Raw genomic sequence first — 17,187 nt, 5'->3', positions numbered from 1 at the left:
TTAATAATAAAATCTAATATTTTCTAGCTTAATGGACCATAGCTCAGCCTCTGTTCATTCGTACAAATATTCTATGGTTTAGTGAGGGAGAAATAATACCGTTGGAGTTGGAGTAATCAACTCGCCATTTGGTTGGTAACTTTTTAGGGACTGCGCCATAATACATGCTTAAATTCATATTGTAGAATGACGCTTATGCTGTTGTGTCTTTTAAAAAAACGTACCTGCACAAGTTTATCTAGAATGTATAAAAGATTTTCCAGAACTCCACGCTATTGGTTAATGTTAAAACAGTCAAAAGCTGTTTTATTCTACATGGAGAAGGTCCACACATGGGGGCTGTCATTTTAGAATCACATGACCAGCTGAATACTACTCGCTTAATCTCAGTAACCGTCCTGTTATTGGACACTTTCACACATTGATTAAAGTAATAATGGCTGACTGTGAATAATACATTTCTACAATGTCAGCTGAAACTGAAAACTATTGATTTTAAATTATGCTGCATCCAAGCCGCTAGGTGCCAGTGTAAGTACAAGATAAAACAAAGACAAAAGTTACTGATTGCACCTTTAAAAAGTCAACTTAAATGTGGGTGCCGGTGGTATTTCTCAGTAGTAGGAGGGGAGTAGTTCTCCACAGTCCACTTCAAACGCACAGTCGCGTGTGGTTGAAAAGACAACTTTTCACAATTCAATCAATTCCTGCTGGATAAAATAAAGTCCCTAAATAAAAGTAAAAAATCTTCATTGAATATGTTTTGCTTAGAAATATGTTGCATTATGGAAGTAAAATGGGTTGTGACTTCTGGTTCTCTTACGAGAGGTTCTCTCGTATTGCGTAAGCTAGCTTAAGCTACGGGAAAGATTCATCTTTTCTGAGATATTGAAGCCAAAAAATTATCCTTAATTTTGTATCCATTGTCAACGCAGTGCGGCAGCTGCAGACCTTGAGCGGGCTAGCTAGCGAGCTCATTGGTTGCTCTGCGGCAACTGCTGCAGCCTATAGACGAGCTTTGGCGAACTCGCATCCAATGAGAGGCGTCCGCGCGCTCACTGCATCAAAGCCCGCCAAAAAGGGCGTGACTAGAGTGCATATAAGCGTAGTTCGTAGGCTGGAACCCTGATTTTCATCTCTTCAGCGAAGCTCTTCGCATCTCTGAACTGGAAGCCGCGTCGCCGTTCGAGGGGCATCTAGCAAGCGTGGACAGCGCTCGAAGAAGCCGGCTGTCTTCGCCACCTTCAGCCATCCTGCGAGCTACGCCATCCGGCGACGTATCCTTTTTTAGAGCAAGCTAAGTTCCTCAGCGAACTTCACAAAAGAGTATCGAGCGTCTTTTTAAAGAGGCCTCGCACTTCCTGCGGCTCATGCCGCGCTCCTCTCAGCGCCGGAGACCGACACATCATCTGCGCTCTCTGCCTGGGACTGGGGCATGCAGAGCTCGCCCTCGCTGACGGCGGATGCGACCTCTGCGAGGAGCTTCCGATGTCGACCCTGCGGGCTCGACTCGAAGTATGCAAAACCGGAGCTGCCGCGCCGCCTTCTGTTTCGCCGCGCCGGAAGAAGCGCCGCTCCCAAAGGCTGCCGGAACCGGTTTTAGAAGCGACTGTCTCGCCGGAGCCCCTCCCTCGAGCATCGCGTTCACCCTCCCCGCCCCCCCCCCCGGGACGCCGCACTGCTGCCACCTCGGAGAGCAAGGCGGAGGACAAAGGCTGCTGTTCCATCATGGCTTCGGACAGCGAGGAGTGGTCACAAGCCTCCTCAACGGCCCAGGAATCCAGCAGGACCCGCGCCGGAGTCGAAGGGGAACTGATACGCCTCCTCACACAGGCCGTCGACCGCCTCGGGCTCGAGTGGTCACCGCCCCTGAGCAGGCTCCCAACAGACTTGACGGCTGTTTTCTTCAAAGCCGTCACCGCCCGGGCCGCTCCCTTCCTGCCGGAACTCCACGCCGAGCTCTCTAAATTGTGGAACGCGCCTCTCTCGGCCAGGACTCGATCCCACGTCTCCACCGCTCGCGCTTCAGTGGACAGCGCCGCCGAGAAGGGCTACTCTTCCATCCCCCGGTCGAGGATTCGGTAGCAGCACACCTTTGCCCGCCCTCCGCGAGATGGCGGTCTAAACCAGTGCTCCCGTCTAAGGCCTGCAGAACTACTTCCGCCTGTGTTGGCCGCGCCTATTCCGCCGCCGGCCAAGCCGCATCTGCTCTGCATTCCATGGCCGTCTTGCAGATCCTCCAAGCGGACCTTCTTCGGGAGTGGGATGAGAGAGGCAGGCACCCAGAGGCTGTTACAGATCTAAGGAGCGCGACGGACCTCGTCCTTCGCGCCACCAAAGCTGCAGCCCAAGCTATAGGGAAGTGCATGGCCTCGCTGACTGTAACCGAGAGACACCTGTGGCTAATGCTAGCCGACATGGGAGAAACTGAGCGCTCCACGTTCCTCAACGCGCCGCTCTCTCCGTCCGGTCTCTTCGGTTCCGCGGTAAGTGGCATTGTTGACCGTTTTTCGGAAGTCCAGAAAGCCACCCGAGCCATGAATCTCTTCCTGCCTCGCCGCGCTAGCTCCTCTGCAGGGCACCCACGTAACCAGCCTCCTGCACGAGCATCTTCACAGCGCCCAGCTCAACAAAGCCAGACTTCCCAGCGCCGACAGGGCGGCCGCCCCAGATCGCGCTCAGACAGCCGCCGTAGACCACCGCCCCCCCGCGGGCCTCGGCCTAAGATTGCGCTGAAACCTGAACAACCGAAGTCCTCCTAGCTTTGTTGAACAAACGACGGCTCAGTCCCGCCGCGGCCGGACCACCGTCAAAGCTTCGCCCCCTGTCAGTCCCCTTCTCTCAGGCTACTGCAGTGGTGAATTTAGCAGCCAACAAGCCGGTGACACTGCCCGCTTGCCTGCACTCAAACGCCGTTTTCACGGCGACCCAAATAAATCTTGTAAAGAGCAAACAAGATTTATTTTAGCTTATGTGTAGAAAATGTGCCCACAACCCTGTGTTCGCCCCTACACACAAGCATAACACATCCCGTGCCCCTATCAGAGCACGCTCTCATAAAGCGGTTACGAACCGCTCGAGCGTCAGAGTCAATGAAGGCGCCCACAAATGCATGCGCGCGCCCATTCTTTGGCCGCTCTGTCACACGACCAGCCCTATGTGTAGAAAACGTGCCCACAATCCAGTGTTCACTTCTGCACACAAGCACTGCATGTCTCGTGTCCCCACCAGAGCACGCTCACATAAAGCGGTTACGAACCGCTCGAGCGCTAGAGTCAATAAATGCGCCCACGAATACGTGCGCGTGCCCATTCTCTGCCCGCTCTGTTACACGGCCAGCAAACATTCCTCTGTGTGTAAGTCCCGTGCCCATGACTATGCTTGCGCATCACGTAACAGATGTGACTCTTTCCCCATTCATTCCAATCGGGAAGTCACTCACAAAACAGCCTGTTCATGCTGTCTGCGAGCAATCATGCATAAACACACTAAACGCGCTCACACATTTTGTTCAGCGCTCTGTGTGCGGCAATCAGAGCGAATTGGCCATTCACCCTCTAGCGTTACGCTTCAAAGCGTGGGAAGCTATTCCAGGGATATCCAAGTGGGTGTTAAGCACAATACAACAGGGCTATTTGCTACAGTTCGATCGCCGCCCTCCTCGCTTCAGAGCGCGGCTCGAAACCACTGTGAACACGGAAGCAGCGTGCATGCTTCGTTCAGAAATAGCAAGCCTTCTGTGCAAAAGGGCCATAGAGAAAGTGCCACCCTCTCTGAGCGAGTCGGGGCTTTACAGCCGTTATTTTCTTGTTCCCAAGAAAGACGGCGGCCTCAGACCCATATTAGATCTCAGGGTTTTGAACAAGGTGCTTGCAAAAAGACCGTTCAAAATGCTTACAATCAGGAAACTCCTCGCGCATGTGCGCCAGGGGGACTGGTTTATTTCTCTCGATCTGAAAGATGCATACATTCAGATTCAGATAAATCCCCGTCACAGGCCATTCTTGAGATTCGCCTTCGATGGCCAGGTTTATCAATACACCGTCCTTCCGTTGGCCTGTCCTTAGCACCCCATACTTTCACGAAGTGCATGGATGCGGCGCTCGCACCCCTGCGGAGTCAGGGTTTGCGAATTCTGAACTATTTGGACGACTGGCTGATTATGGCTCAGTCACATATGGAGCTTCTGTCTCACAGAGCAGTTCTCCTCAGCCATCTGAACAGTTTGGGTCTTGCAGTCAATTGGACCAAGAGCTCACTACAGCCCAGTCAGACAATTTCCTTCCTTGGGATAGAACTAGACTCCGTGGCAATGACGGCTCGCTTATCTACACAGCGCGCGCGCCGTGTTCAGAGACTAGCCGCATCTTTTCAGATGAACAGCCTCACGCCTCTGAAGAAATTCCAGAGAGTGCTAGGTTACATGGCCTCAGCCACAGCAGTACTTCAGCTGGGTTTACTGCACATGCGCCCGCTTCAGCATTGGCTAAGCACCCGCGCATCTCGCCGGGCTTGGGCCACAGGCCGCCAGCCCATCAAGGTGACTCAGACCTGTATTTCAGCTCTGCTGCCTTGGACAGTGGCCGAGTGGTATCAGCGAGGAGTGACAATGGGAGCTGTATCTCGCCGAAAAGTCATCTCGACAGACGCGTCCAACACGTGTTGGGGCGCGGCCTGCGAGGGCTCTCCGGTTTTCGGCCTATGGTCAGTTCAGGAAAAGCTCCTTCACATAAATTGTCTGGAAATGATAGCGGTCGAGTACGCGCTCGTGCGCTTTCTCCCGGTCATTCAGGGTCACCACGTCCTGGTCCATTCGGACAACAGATCTGTGGTATCCTACCTAAACCGTCAGGGCGGTGTCAGATCCAGGAACCTTTTCCATCTGACGGAACGCATACTGAGTTGGTCCCAGTGCCACCTGCGCTCGCTGAGGGCGACGCACGTGCCAGGCCACCTGAACGACGGCCCGGACAGACTGTCCAGAGACAATATTCCCCCAGGGGAATGGTCCCTGCATGCTCAAACAGTCCAGACGTTATGGCACCTATTCGGCAGAGAAGAGATAGACCTCTTTGCGTCAGAAGAGAACTCTCACTGCCCGATATTTTTCTCGAAAAGCGAGGACGCGCTGGCCCAGGACTGGCCCAGGCGCCCGCTTTACGCCTTCCCCCCCCCGTCTCGCTATTGCCACAGGTAATGCAGAGGATCAGGGAAACGCGTCACTCGGTGCTCCTCATAGCCCCGCGTTGGGAGAATCAGACATGGTTCCCGGAGCTTACGCAGCTGTCACTGACAGCGCCGTGGCCCATCCCAGTGAGCGCAGATCTCCTCTCTCAAGCTCGCGGCACAATCTGGCATCTCCACCCAGAGCGCTGGGCACTGCATGCGTGGGTGATCAACGACTACCCGTCGCTCTGCCAGAAGGAGTAATAAATACCATTATACACGCTAGAGCCCCTTCCACAAGAAGACTCTATGCGTCAAAATGGTCTGTGTTCTCAAAATGGTGCACCGACAGAGACCTGGACCCGCCGACATGTGGGGTGTCGTCGCTGCTCGTATTTCTACAAGAGCTGCTGGATAAGGGCAGATCCCCATCCACGCTCAAAGTGTATGTGGCAGCCGTTGCGGCGTTCGCTGAACCCCTGCACGGCCAGTCATGGGGAAAAAACGAACTGGTCATCCGCTTCCTTAGGGGAGCTAGAAGGATGAACCCCCGCGCCCCCCATCGGTTCCTATCTGGGATCTTTCTATAGTTCTCGAAACTATGAAAGCCCCCCCTTTCGAACCACTTCAATCCGTGGATTTGAAATACCTTTCACTCAAAACCGTTTTTCTGACTGCCCTGTCATCAGTCAAATGTGTGGGAGACCTTCACGCGCTGTCTGTCAGCACTGCATGTCTTGAGTTTGGACCAAGTGACTCCAAGGTCATTTTAAAACCTAGACACGGCTATGTTCCCAAGGTGATCGGTACTCCTTTCAGAGCACAGGTCATTTCCCTATCGGCGCTACCAGCATCCGATAGTGAACGCGACGCCAATCTCCTTTGCCCAGTCAGAGCACTGAGATTGTATACCGCGCACTCCACCGCTTTCAGACGCTCTGAGCAGCTTTTCGTTTCGTTCGGAGGGCGCACCAAAGGTCTCGCTGCCTCGAAACAGACACTATCTAGATGGATAGTGGACGCTATTGCTGCTGCATACGCGTCAAAAGACCTGCCATGCCCGTTGGGCATTAGGGCTCACTCCACTAGAGGCATGGCATCCTCGTGGGCATGGTCCAGCGGGATTCCCATTCACGACATATGTGTGGCAGCGGGATGGACTTCCCCCTCCACATTTGTCAGATTTTACAATATGGAAGTGCCCGCTCTGCAGGCAAAACTACTAGCGGTTTAATACGCTACAGCTCCCCTGGTGAGCTGCACTGATGGGACACATTCCACACAGACCGGCACCGCCACTCTGTCGTTCCCTTCCCACTATGTGCTTATATATTACACAAACACTGACCCGCATTCTTGCCGGCCAAATCTTATTTCCCCACTCATAAGGGCTCCCCCGGGTTCCCCCTTAATTCCCTGGGGCTCATAAAGTCGATGCTTGGCGCGCACGGCGTTGACAATGGGTTCCCGTAGCGTAAGCTAGCTTACGCAATACGAGAGAACCTCTCGTAAGAGAACGTATCGGTTACCTAACGTAACCTCGGTTCTCTCTAGATGAGGGAATGAGTATTGCGTAGCCGGCCGTGCTCGCGCCACGAGCGACTTTTCGCTGCAGTCAATGAAAACCAGGGTTCCAGCCTACGAACTACGCTTATATGCACTCTAGTCACGCCCTTTTTGGCGGGCTTTGATGCAGTGAGCGCGCGGACGCCTCTCATTGGATGCGAGTTCGCCCAAGCTCGTCTATAGGCTGCAGCAGTTGCCGCAGAGCAACCAATGAGCTCGCTAGCTAGCCCGCTCAAGGTCTGCAGCTGCCGCACTGGGTTGACAATGGATACAAAATTAAGGATAATTTTTTGGCTTCAATATCTCAGAAAAGATGAATCTTTCCCGTAGCGTAAGCTAGCTTACGCAATACTCGTTCCCTCATCTAGAGAGAACCGAGGTTACGTTAGGTAACCGATACGTTAATGTTGACTTGAAAACAATACCCCTCAGTGTACAGTATGTGTTATGAAGACCTACATACATATTCACAGCAGAAATTGACAACTCCTGTTATCTCTGATGTTTTATCTAGAGAGATAAACACACGTCTAACTGAGGAACAGGCCAGGAAAGGCATGGACCGTGCTATTAAACTGGAGCAAGATTTCCTGGAGTGCTTCTCTGGTAAGACTCTTCCACACACTGCCCTCTTGTGTGCTGGAGGAAAACTGACACATTTCTAATTACAGGGCCAGCAGGAAACTGTGTACTTTACTTCGCCTTTTCTGTGCTGACTGTGTAGGAGAATCTTCTGAATTGACTTTAAAATGGATATTGTAGATGTGTTAAATTAAGCTGAGATTACTACACTTTTAGGCCTTTCCCACTACACTTAAACTCAAGTTAAGATGGTTAAAAGTGTTCACAGTTGCCTTCATTTGAAATAGGGTTAGCACCTCGTTTCACCCTGGTTTATGAAGCCTTGCTTAAATGGATAGTTCACCCCAAAATGATAATCCTCTTATGTTTACTCACCCTCATGCCATCCCGAACCAGATGACTTTCTTTCTTCTGCAAAACTCAAACGAATATATCGACACTCAACTATCCAGGATTAATTACTAACCTAAAGTAAAGTATGAACAGCATGAAACATTGAATTCGATTGCCCCATAGACTTCCATTGTAAGGGCATTCCTGTTGAATTCTTGTTTGTTTTTATAAACAAGTGATGAGTAGAAATAATTTTACGTGGTAATCGAAAGCTGCAGATACTGACAGATGAACAATGAAAAAATTGATGTGTTGAATTTACTTAAAATATATATGTAGCACCTTTTAAGTACACTCAACTTATGGTCATCTATGTCAGCATAACTAGAAAACCTTAGATATACACAAACTTTATTCACTTAAATAGGTATGTCACGCGAATAAGATTTAACAACTAATAACATGTTGTTTCAACTTAATTTAATAGGCTCAAAAGAAAATAATGAGGTCAGTCATTTATCAATGGATTGCCCATAGAAGTGCAGATAAAGCTTCACTTCAGCGACACAAATTCACATATGAAATGAAAAATGACACAGATTGAACAGGATCCAACTTCACCAAAGGGAACACTAAACACCCTAATGATGGCTTTACACATAACAACATCAATAATACTAAAAAGAGCTTAAATCTCTATGAATTCATAATAACAACCAATTATATGCCATAATAAGTTCCTTTTGACCAAACAAATGTGCGTAAATTGTTCAAGTGCTAGGGTGTACAGTAGAGGTCTTCACGGGTCCACCCGGGTTCGGGTCCATATTTTAAACGGTCAGCCAGGTCCGGGTCGGGTCCCATTCTTGTGCTTCAGGTCCCGGGTCTGTTTAACATCTGTAGTGACGTGATGACTTTATCAATTGATGATTGGCTCTTTTATTTAGAAGGCGGGACTTATTCCACCAGACACGTCTCAAAGAGCACAGATGACAGCAAATTAGGGATGCTAACATCAGCGGTCGTGGCACTGAACCAGCAATCGTTATTATAGTTCAAAAGGGCAAACAGTGGTTTGTTATCTTATTATGAGAGATACAAAAAAACTGCGAAGCTGCAAATTCGCATTTGTCGGATCTTTGCCGATAGGGTTCAATCGGGTCTTTGTGTCCGAGTCGGTTCCGGGTTGTAAATTTACGGCATTTTTCAGTTATGCACGGGTCCGGGTCCAAACTTCAAATAACAGATGGGTCTGGGTCGGTTCCGGACAGCACATTTCCGGGTCTCTCCGGGTTCGGGCACACATTTTTGGACCCATGAAGACCTCTAGTGTACATGTATTCACCACAACCTCAGTTCTGTACTTGATTGCTTGAATCGTAATTTTATGGATTTTTTAAGCCAAAGAAGTTCTAGGAACTCACAATTATTCTGTATGTATCACTCTAAGTTCACCTTATAATTAATAGGTTGTGTTGTACACATTTATGCGAATGAAGAAATGCTAAAAATGTTGGAAGCCATTTATTTTTTAGCATTATGGTTGTTGAGCCAACGATTAAACCCAGAATATTCATTTAAAGTTATATTTATTTAAATGGGTTTCCTGTAAAAACGTATTGCATTTTTTGTTGTTGTCTCCCTGTATCACAGCAATTGTGGAGGGTGACAGTTTTGAGGAGGTCTATCACAAAGTGAAAACTGTGATTGAGGAGCAGTCAGGGCCTTATATCTGGATTCCCACCAGGGAGCGTCTGTGAGAGCCAACCCAGAGCCGAACCACCTCGTCCAGTCACCATTTGGCCTACCTGTCCTGGACTGTGGAGCTCTGACTTAAAGGGCTCACAAAAACAGACAAAGAGAGAGAGAGAGAGAGAGAAAGGAATTAAAAGAGAGGAAGAAATCAAGGAGGCAACAGGAAATGATGGCATGGAGCTGCACCTGCCTCCAGTTTCCTCATCCAGCTTTGTAACTTCCTGTTTCTGCTTTTCACTTCCTATCTCGGTCTTTCTCTCAGTCCTTTTCTCTTTCTCCCTCTCAATAACATCCTCTTCCACAGGATTAGTGAGCTGTTTTTATGAACAGGGATGCTACAAAGAAATTTTGTATATTGTCAGATTCCCTCTCTCTCTCTCCGAATGGGAGACAATTCGAGAGGGAAGAGCGACCACCTTGGCTTTTACTGGAATGAGACATTCAAGAGCAATTCCTAATTAAAGGAGCTTGTTTTACAATCCTAATGGTGAATTGAACTGAATGGAATGAAAGTGTATTTATCAGTATTAATAATGCTCTGAAATATTCAATATCAAAGATGTTACAACTCAGAGACTGACATTAACTCAGTCACCCAGTTATCAGCATTAAGGGTGTTTCATTTCTTTTTAGTTATTTGATATGAAGAGGAGCTTGATTTGTGCTTTTTGACATCCAAGAAGGACCGGTTGACAAAACAAGAAGTTTGTTCTTCGAATGTTCCCCATAAAGCTGAAGTGTGCAATTTTTTTTTTCGATGTTAATATACTTTCACCTATCGTATCTTAATATGCAGAGTTATGAGCTATGAGTTATGAAATTGTAGGTTGATTTCCCCCAAAAGTGTAAACTTTCAAAAAATTGCTCTGTTTGTTTGAGCATCCTGATCAGCCCGCAACAGTGTTTCAACCAATGATGTGAGTTTGGGGCAGGACTGTCTGCTTGTTTGACCAATGGCAGAAAATGGTTTGAATTATTTTTTTTTGCTATTTCATTTGGTGACTCTGAAATTACACACTTCACTTTTACATTTTGCAGCCATTTCATCACATTGAATGGAAAAAAGGAAGGGTTTGGATGATAGTGGAGAAAATGCAGACAGTGAATTTCATTCTGTACATCAAGGAAACTCCATATGCTTCATATTACGTATTTATGTTTTCTTAGATTTTCTTGCACTCACATGTAAACATACCCATTTAGACATAAGCAAACAGACATTTTTTGCCTTCTTTTATCTGAGACTTCTTGCAATAGCCCTATTGATGTTTTCCTTTTAAATGAAATTAATTTGCTCAGTTGGATTTGCTCCCTGAGCGTGCCGCTCTCAAACATATTGACTCCAGGCTGCTCTTTATTGTGCAATATCAGGATCCTCGGCATGTGTTCTTCCATAGTCTACTCATAATGGAACCAGTTTTTGCCATGCTTATATCATGAAGTCATTGGTAAATTATCAAAAAGCTTCAAACATCAAATATTTGGTCATTTTTACATACCTATTGTTGGATTTCAGTTCAGTTCTAATTGGCATTTGTGCTGATTGGCTAAGTTCACACCGCAAGCGAAGTGCCCAAATTTTGATTTGGGCAATACTCTGACATTGATTAATTAATATATTTATTGTAATATATTGCATAGAGTTGCCAACTGTCCCATATTTTTGGAAAAATTGAAGACGTTCTGTAGGGGATGCAATCAATATAATAAAAAATATCACCGAAGCAATCAAGATGTTAAGTCAGTGAAAGGTGCCGTTTTCAACACATCTGTACACCCTGCCGTCGCATAGGGTTGCCAACTATGTCATGTTTTGGCCAAAATGAAAACATCTTGTATTTAATGCCGAAATGTTTGACATAATCGGAAGGCGAAACATCCTGTATTGAACGCATCTGTTTAGTAATGAGTTTTAACACCCTGCCATCACATAGAGTTGCCAACTGTCCCGTATTTTGGCAAAAGTGAAGACGTCCCGTAGGGGACGCCAATTATACCATATTTAATTAGTGAAACAATCAAGATGGTCAGTCGGCAAAAGGTTCTGTATTGAACACATCTGTATAGTAATGATGTATAACACCCCGCCATCACGTAGGGTTGCCTATGTAGCTATCTCGTATTTTGGCCAAAATGAAGAATTTTTTGTATTTAAGCGGTGAAACGCTTGATGCGGTGGATGGTGAAACATCATATATTGATGGCATCTGTGTAGTAATGAAGTATAAAATCTGCCATCACATGAGGTTGCCAAATATCCTGTATTTTGGTTGAAGATGTACCTTAGGGCATGCCTATTTTCCCATATATAATTTGCAAAATGCTCTAGACGGTCAGTTGGTAAAAGGTCCTGTATTGAACATATCTGTATAGTAATGAGATGCAACACCCTGCCATCGTGTAGGGTTGCCAACTGTCCCATATTTTGGCCAAAACCAAGACGTCCTGTATGGGACAATTTGTGTCTTATATTTAAGCCTTGAAGTATTTTTAAGTATCCCGTATTTAAGTAATGAAGTATAACACCCTGCCGGCTGAAGTAAAGACGTCCTATGGGGACACATGATGGTCAGATGGCGAAACGTCCAATATTGAAGGCATCTGTTTAGTAAAAAGGTTTAACACCACACCATCGTGTAGGGTTGGCAACTGTCCAGTATTAGCTGGGATGTCCTGTATTTTGGCTGAAATGAAAACATCCCTTTCGGGACACCTTTTATCTTGTATTTAAACAGAGAAACACTCAAGGCTGTCTGGCGGCGAAACGTCCCACATTGAAGACATCTGTATAGCAATAAGGTATAATGCCCCACCATCACGTAAGGTTGCCAACTGTCCTGTCTTTTGGCCGAAATGAAGAGGTCCTGTGTGGGACGCCTATTTTCCCGTATTTAATCATATTTGGGCCACATTTATCTGCGGTGTGATCATAGCCTTAATGACCATTCAGCACATCTATAAACTCTGCACACACATTTACATACACACACGTACTATCAGGAAAATGTTGTGTTTTACAATGGTTTTATGCTGTATATCAGATTATAATTGACTATTGTAATGGAATTGTAGATGCATCTCGACATCCAATCAGTAGACATCAGTTACATTGCACCAGATTATTGCTGTTTTGATTACTTTGCCATCAAAAAGTTGAAGAGGAGCTGGTCTTGAAGCTCTTGTTATATTGGAATATGATAGTAGGTCCAGCTAGAGAGTTTAGCTTGGCTAAGCAACCAATTTGCCTGCCTCCAAATAATTATCCTCCTCAGATCTCAGCGCTCACTTGTAAACAATTTTTGTGAGGCTTGACATACGTTGGTCCAAAAACGTTTGGACACATACAGTAAGTCGCTTAAAATGTATTAATGTATTTGCATTGGATAACAAAATATCAAACCAAGTGGCACATGCAAACAAATAATGCTAAAGCTTTTGTTAGAACCAACTTCATTTTTTGAGTAATTTTGCAAAGACATCAACTAGTCTCAAAGTGATTTCTAGTGGATGTATTGAAGGTCAGTTCCCCTTAAGTTCTCACAGGTGTCCTATCAGAGTAACCACGGGTGCAGTTAATCACATTAACTTTGTTAGTGATTGATATCCAGAAAGTTCACAACTAATGTGTACCTTCATTTTAAACAGTATGTCCATTGTTTTATCATTTAAAACATATCGATCATTTGTGAGATTTGTAGCTTAAAATACCGGTATGTGCTTGTGCTTATCTTTATTTAAAAATAATTGCCACTTTGTTTGGTATTTTGTTATATAAAGCAAAGACATTTTTTAAGTGTGGCTAAAGCGTCCATATACTTTTTGGGGCCACTGTAGCTCCCACTTCCACCCCAGCCAACATTAGAAAGGCAGATCGATAAATTGGCTTTTTTGCCATTTTTGTGCCATGACAGTGATGCTGTAAAAATCGATGCAGTGCTTTCTCCAAGGACTAACACAAGGACAAACATCACAGTTTGTTCATAACACAGTCCAATGATTCGGTTTCGACTGATGCGTTTGATTAATTTGATGATTTTTTAATGTAAATCAGTGTCGTGATCTGTGATGGTTTAAACAGACTGTGAACAATCAATTCCAGGTTATTCCAATCCATTTGAAATTAAAGCTGACCCAATTTTTGTGAAAGACTAATAAGAGTGAAATATTTGCACTTATTAAAAGGAAAGATGAATGATGCAACAGACACTATGATTTCTGGCAACGAAGAAAATGGAGAAAGAACGAGAGAGGGCGAACTGGTGGCATTTTTACTTTCGCTTCATTTCTTTTGACTTTATGCGTTTAAATTTCGATGTTTGAGTGTGTTTGGAGTGCAGTGGCAATTTTTTTCCTTGATGTTTTCTTTTTTCATTTCTTTTTGTTATAGATTTTATATACTTGTTTTCCTCAAGGGGTTGTTTGTTTGTTTATTCAGTTGTTTACTGCTTTGTTTACATCTGGGTTTCATGTGAAGACAAGCACTTTTGCTTTGGTTTCCAAAGTGGGGCTGCACAAAAATTCTAATTTACTGTGAATTTTAAAAACGTATACTTGCACGCATTTAACACATTGATACTATTTTAAACATAGCCCTTAAATACATTTCCCTACTTATATTATTGGCCATACAAAAGTAATAAAAAATAAGAACATACACTCACCGACAACTTTAAGGAACACTTGTACACCTACTTACAGTATTCATGCAATTATCTAGCCAACCAATCATGTGGCAGCAGTGCAATGCCCAAAATCACGCAGATATGGGTCAGTTAATGTTCACATCAACCATCAGAATGGGAAAAAAAAATTTGATCTCAGTGATTTTTGATGCCAGATGGGCTGGTTTGAGTATTTCTGTAACTGCTGATCTAATGGGATTTTCACACTCAACAGTCTCTAGAGTTTACTCAGAATTGTGCCAAAAACAAAAAACATCCAGTGAGCGGCAGTTCTGCGGACGGAAACGCCTTGAGAATGGCTAGACTGGTTCTAGTTGACAGAAAGGCTATGGTAACTCAGATAACCACTCTGTACAATTGTAGTGAGCAGAATAGCATCTCTGAATGCACAACATGACAAACCTTGAAGCAGATGGGCTACAACAGTATAAGACCATGTCAGGCATTGCACTGCTGCCACACGATTGGCTGATTAGATAATTATATGAATAAATAGGTGAACAGGTGTACCTAATAAAGTGGTTGATGAGTGTATATTGCTTTCTATATAATATGGGGAAGCAAATACACCTGCACAAATGTACACACACACACACACACACACACATTAAACGATGTATTACCAAGAGAAATATATGACTTTTCTCTAACTAGAATGAATTATGAGTTCACATTTATTTATTTATTTGAAAGAATCAAATGTATTTTATCGATTTGTATTTGCCATAACATTATTCTAATTATCCTCAACAGAGAGAACATACTGCTTTTATTTTAAAAGAATTATGAAAATACAACAATGCCATATGATGCAAAAGTATATTTAAATGATATATCTTTAAAGAGAGATTTACCAATGACAGTATCGGACTATAAAATGTTAAATTTCAGTGAGATGCTTGTTGTAAATTAGCTACAAAAATAATAAAAACTTATTATGTTATAGACTGTTCTGTAGAAGCTTTTATTGTGGAGTGGATGGCTAATAGCATGCTACCTGTATTTTTCTGCAATTTTCTGTATGGAATTCCCATGCTAAACAATCCAGTATACAACAGAGCAGACTGCCTGAGATAATGTATGCAATAATGCAATGCAGAGTACTCATACTAATTCTGCAGTATATATATACTGTGCATAGTACGCAATTCTTCTGTGTGCGTAGAATACCTGAATGACCTACAGTACTACATTTGCCAAAACATACTATATACAACTATGAGAAATACTGTATTCCACCATAAAATGCCATCACCTTGGCCTTCCACAGTGTGATTAATGAACCAGAATCCCTACATTGCTTTGTTACATTTCCGTCTTGGCTCATTATCTAATTGGACTGCTAAAATTGGACTAAAATGCAAAACAAGTATTTACTTTCGAGATGATAACTGAACGCTAGAATTAAACATATATTGTGATGAGGTCATTACAATGTACAATGTTTTGAGATGTTTAGCATTGCATACTGCTTCACATATGATTTTAATAATAAATAAAGAGCAGTATACAGTATAAACTGATGAGCCAAATCATTATGATCTCCTGCCTATATGCTGTCGGCCCTCCTCGTGATGCCAAAAGCAGTGCTGACCCAACGAGGCATGGACTCTACAAGACCTCTGAAGGTGTTCTGCTGTATCTGACACCAAGTCATTAGCAGTAGATCCTTCAAGTTCTGTAAGTTGCGAGGTGGAGCCGCGATGGATCTGAATTGTTGGTCCAGCACATCCCACAGATGTTCAATCAGATTGAGATCTGGGGAATTTGGAGGCCAGGGCAACACTTTGAACTCTTCATCATGTTCCTCAAACCATTCCCGAACAATGTGTGCAGTGTGGCAGGGCGCATTATCCTGCAATGCCATCAGGGAATACCATTGCAATGAAGGGGTGTACCTGGTCTGCAACTATGTTTAGGTAGGTGGCTCGTGTTAAATTGATGTCCACATGAATGACCAGACCCAGGGTTTCCCAGCAGAACATTGCCCAGAGCATCACACTCCCTCCACCGGCTTGTCGTCTTCCCACAGTGAATCCTGGTGCCATCACTTCCCCAGGTACGCATACATGGCCGTCCACATGATATAAAAGAGGACTGAATGGACCAGGCGACATTCTTCCACTGATCTAAGGTCCAGTTCCAACGCTTTCAACGGTGGACAGGGGTCATCATGGACACTCTGACCGGTCTGCGGCTACGCAGCCCCATACGCAACAGGGTGCAATGGACTGTGTGTTGTGGCACACTCCTCCCGTAACCATCATTACAATTTTCTGTGACTTGTGCCACAGTGGACCTTCTGTCTGTTCGGACCAAACGGGACAGCCTTTGTTGCTCTCGTGAATCAATGAGCCTTGGGCGCTTAATACTCTGTCGCCAGATTTTGGTTTGTCCCTCCTCAGACCACTGTCAGTAGGTACTCACCACTGCTGACCGGGAGCACCCCACAAGCCTTGCCGTTCCAGAGATGCTCTGACAAGGGCAAAATTGTTATGGCCAGACGACAAAGTCACTCAGGTCTTCACTCCTGCCCATTTCTCCTGCATTCAACACATTGAATATGAGAACTGATTGTTTGCTTAACATCTAATCTACCCAGACTTTGACATGTGGCCTTGTTAGGAGATGATAAACATTATTCGCTTCACCTGTGAGTGGTCATAATAGGTGTGTTCGAGTTCAAATACACCTTGCCTTACAAACGGTGAGATTTGCCAGTTGCAGTCAGGGGAGGAGTCAAAAAGAGAGCCATCAAGCCGGACACTTTGCTTCCAGTCGCATGTTGAATCTACACCAGTCATTGAAGATTGTGCAATATTTACTTTCTTTATTGCAGATGTGGGATGTAGACAGATAGATGTTTGAATTTTAAATAAAATAACCAGACCTTGTTCATTTGAGAAGTTTATGTGCTGCTTAATACAGTCCCTGTTGTGTGTCCAAGAAGATAGTCCAATAAAAGCCTGTATTATTTTAATACTGATAAAGGATTCAGAATCGTGAATCATTTAGACCTTTTTATATATATAAATAAACATGATATTACTATGACAAACAGAATATAGCATGATATAAACATGATGTACTGTTATTAAAACAC

The 17,187-nt window shown here is 44.8% G+C and overlaps 1 protein-coding gene across 4 annotated transcripts in view; it reads left to right on the top strand.

Annotated features, from left to right (window-relative positions):
* The window catches only part of LOC127625194 (disks large homolog 4-like), a 191,179-nt gene extending 176,183 nt beyond the window's left edge, over positions 1–14,996 (top strand). For all 4 annotated transcript variants that reach the window (XM_052100337.1, XM_052100319.1, XM_052100330.1 and 1 more), the window contains 2 exons: positions 7,247–7,338; positions 9,301–14,996. In XM_052100337.1, coding sequence (XP_051956297.1) covers positions 7,247–7,338; positions 9,301–9,407 — 199 coding nt within the window. In that variant the 3' untranslated portion in view covers positions 9,408–14,996. The remainder of the gene's footprint in view (positions 1–7,246; positions 7,339–9,300) is intronic.
* Positions 14,997–17,187: the final 2,191 nt, after the last annotated feature.

Source organism: Xyrauchen texanus, chromosome 3, assembly GCF_025860055.1.
Source record: "Xyrauchen texanus isolate HMW12.3.18 chromosome 3, RBS_HiC_50CHRs, whole genome shotgun sequence".
NCBI classification, from domain to species: Eukaryota; Metazoa; Chordata; class Actinopteri; order Cypriniformes; family Catostomidae; genus Xyrauchen; species Xyrauchen texanus.
This window is presented reverse-complemented; position numbering and strand designations above follow the sequence as displayed.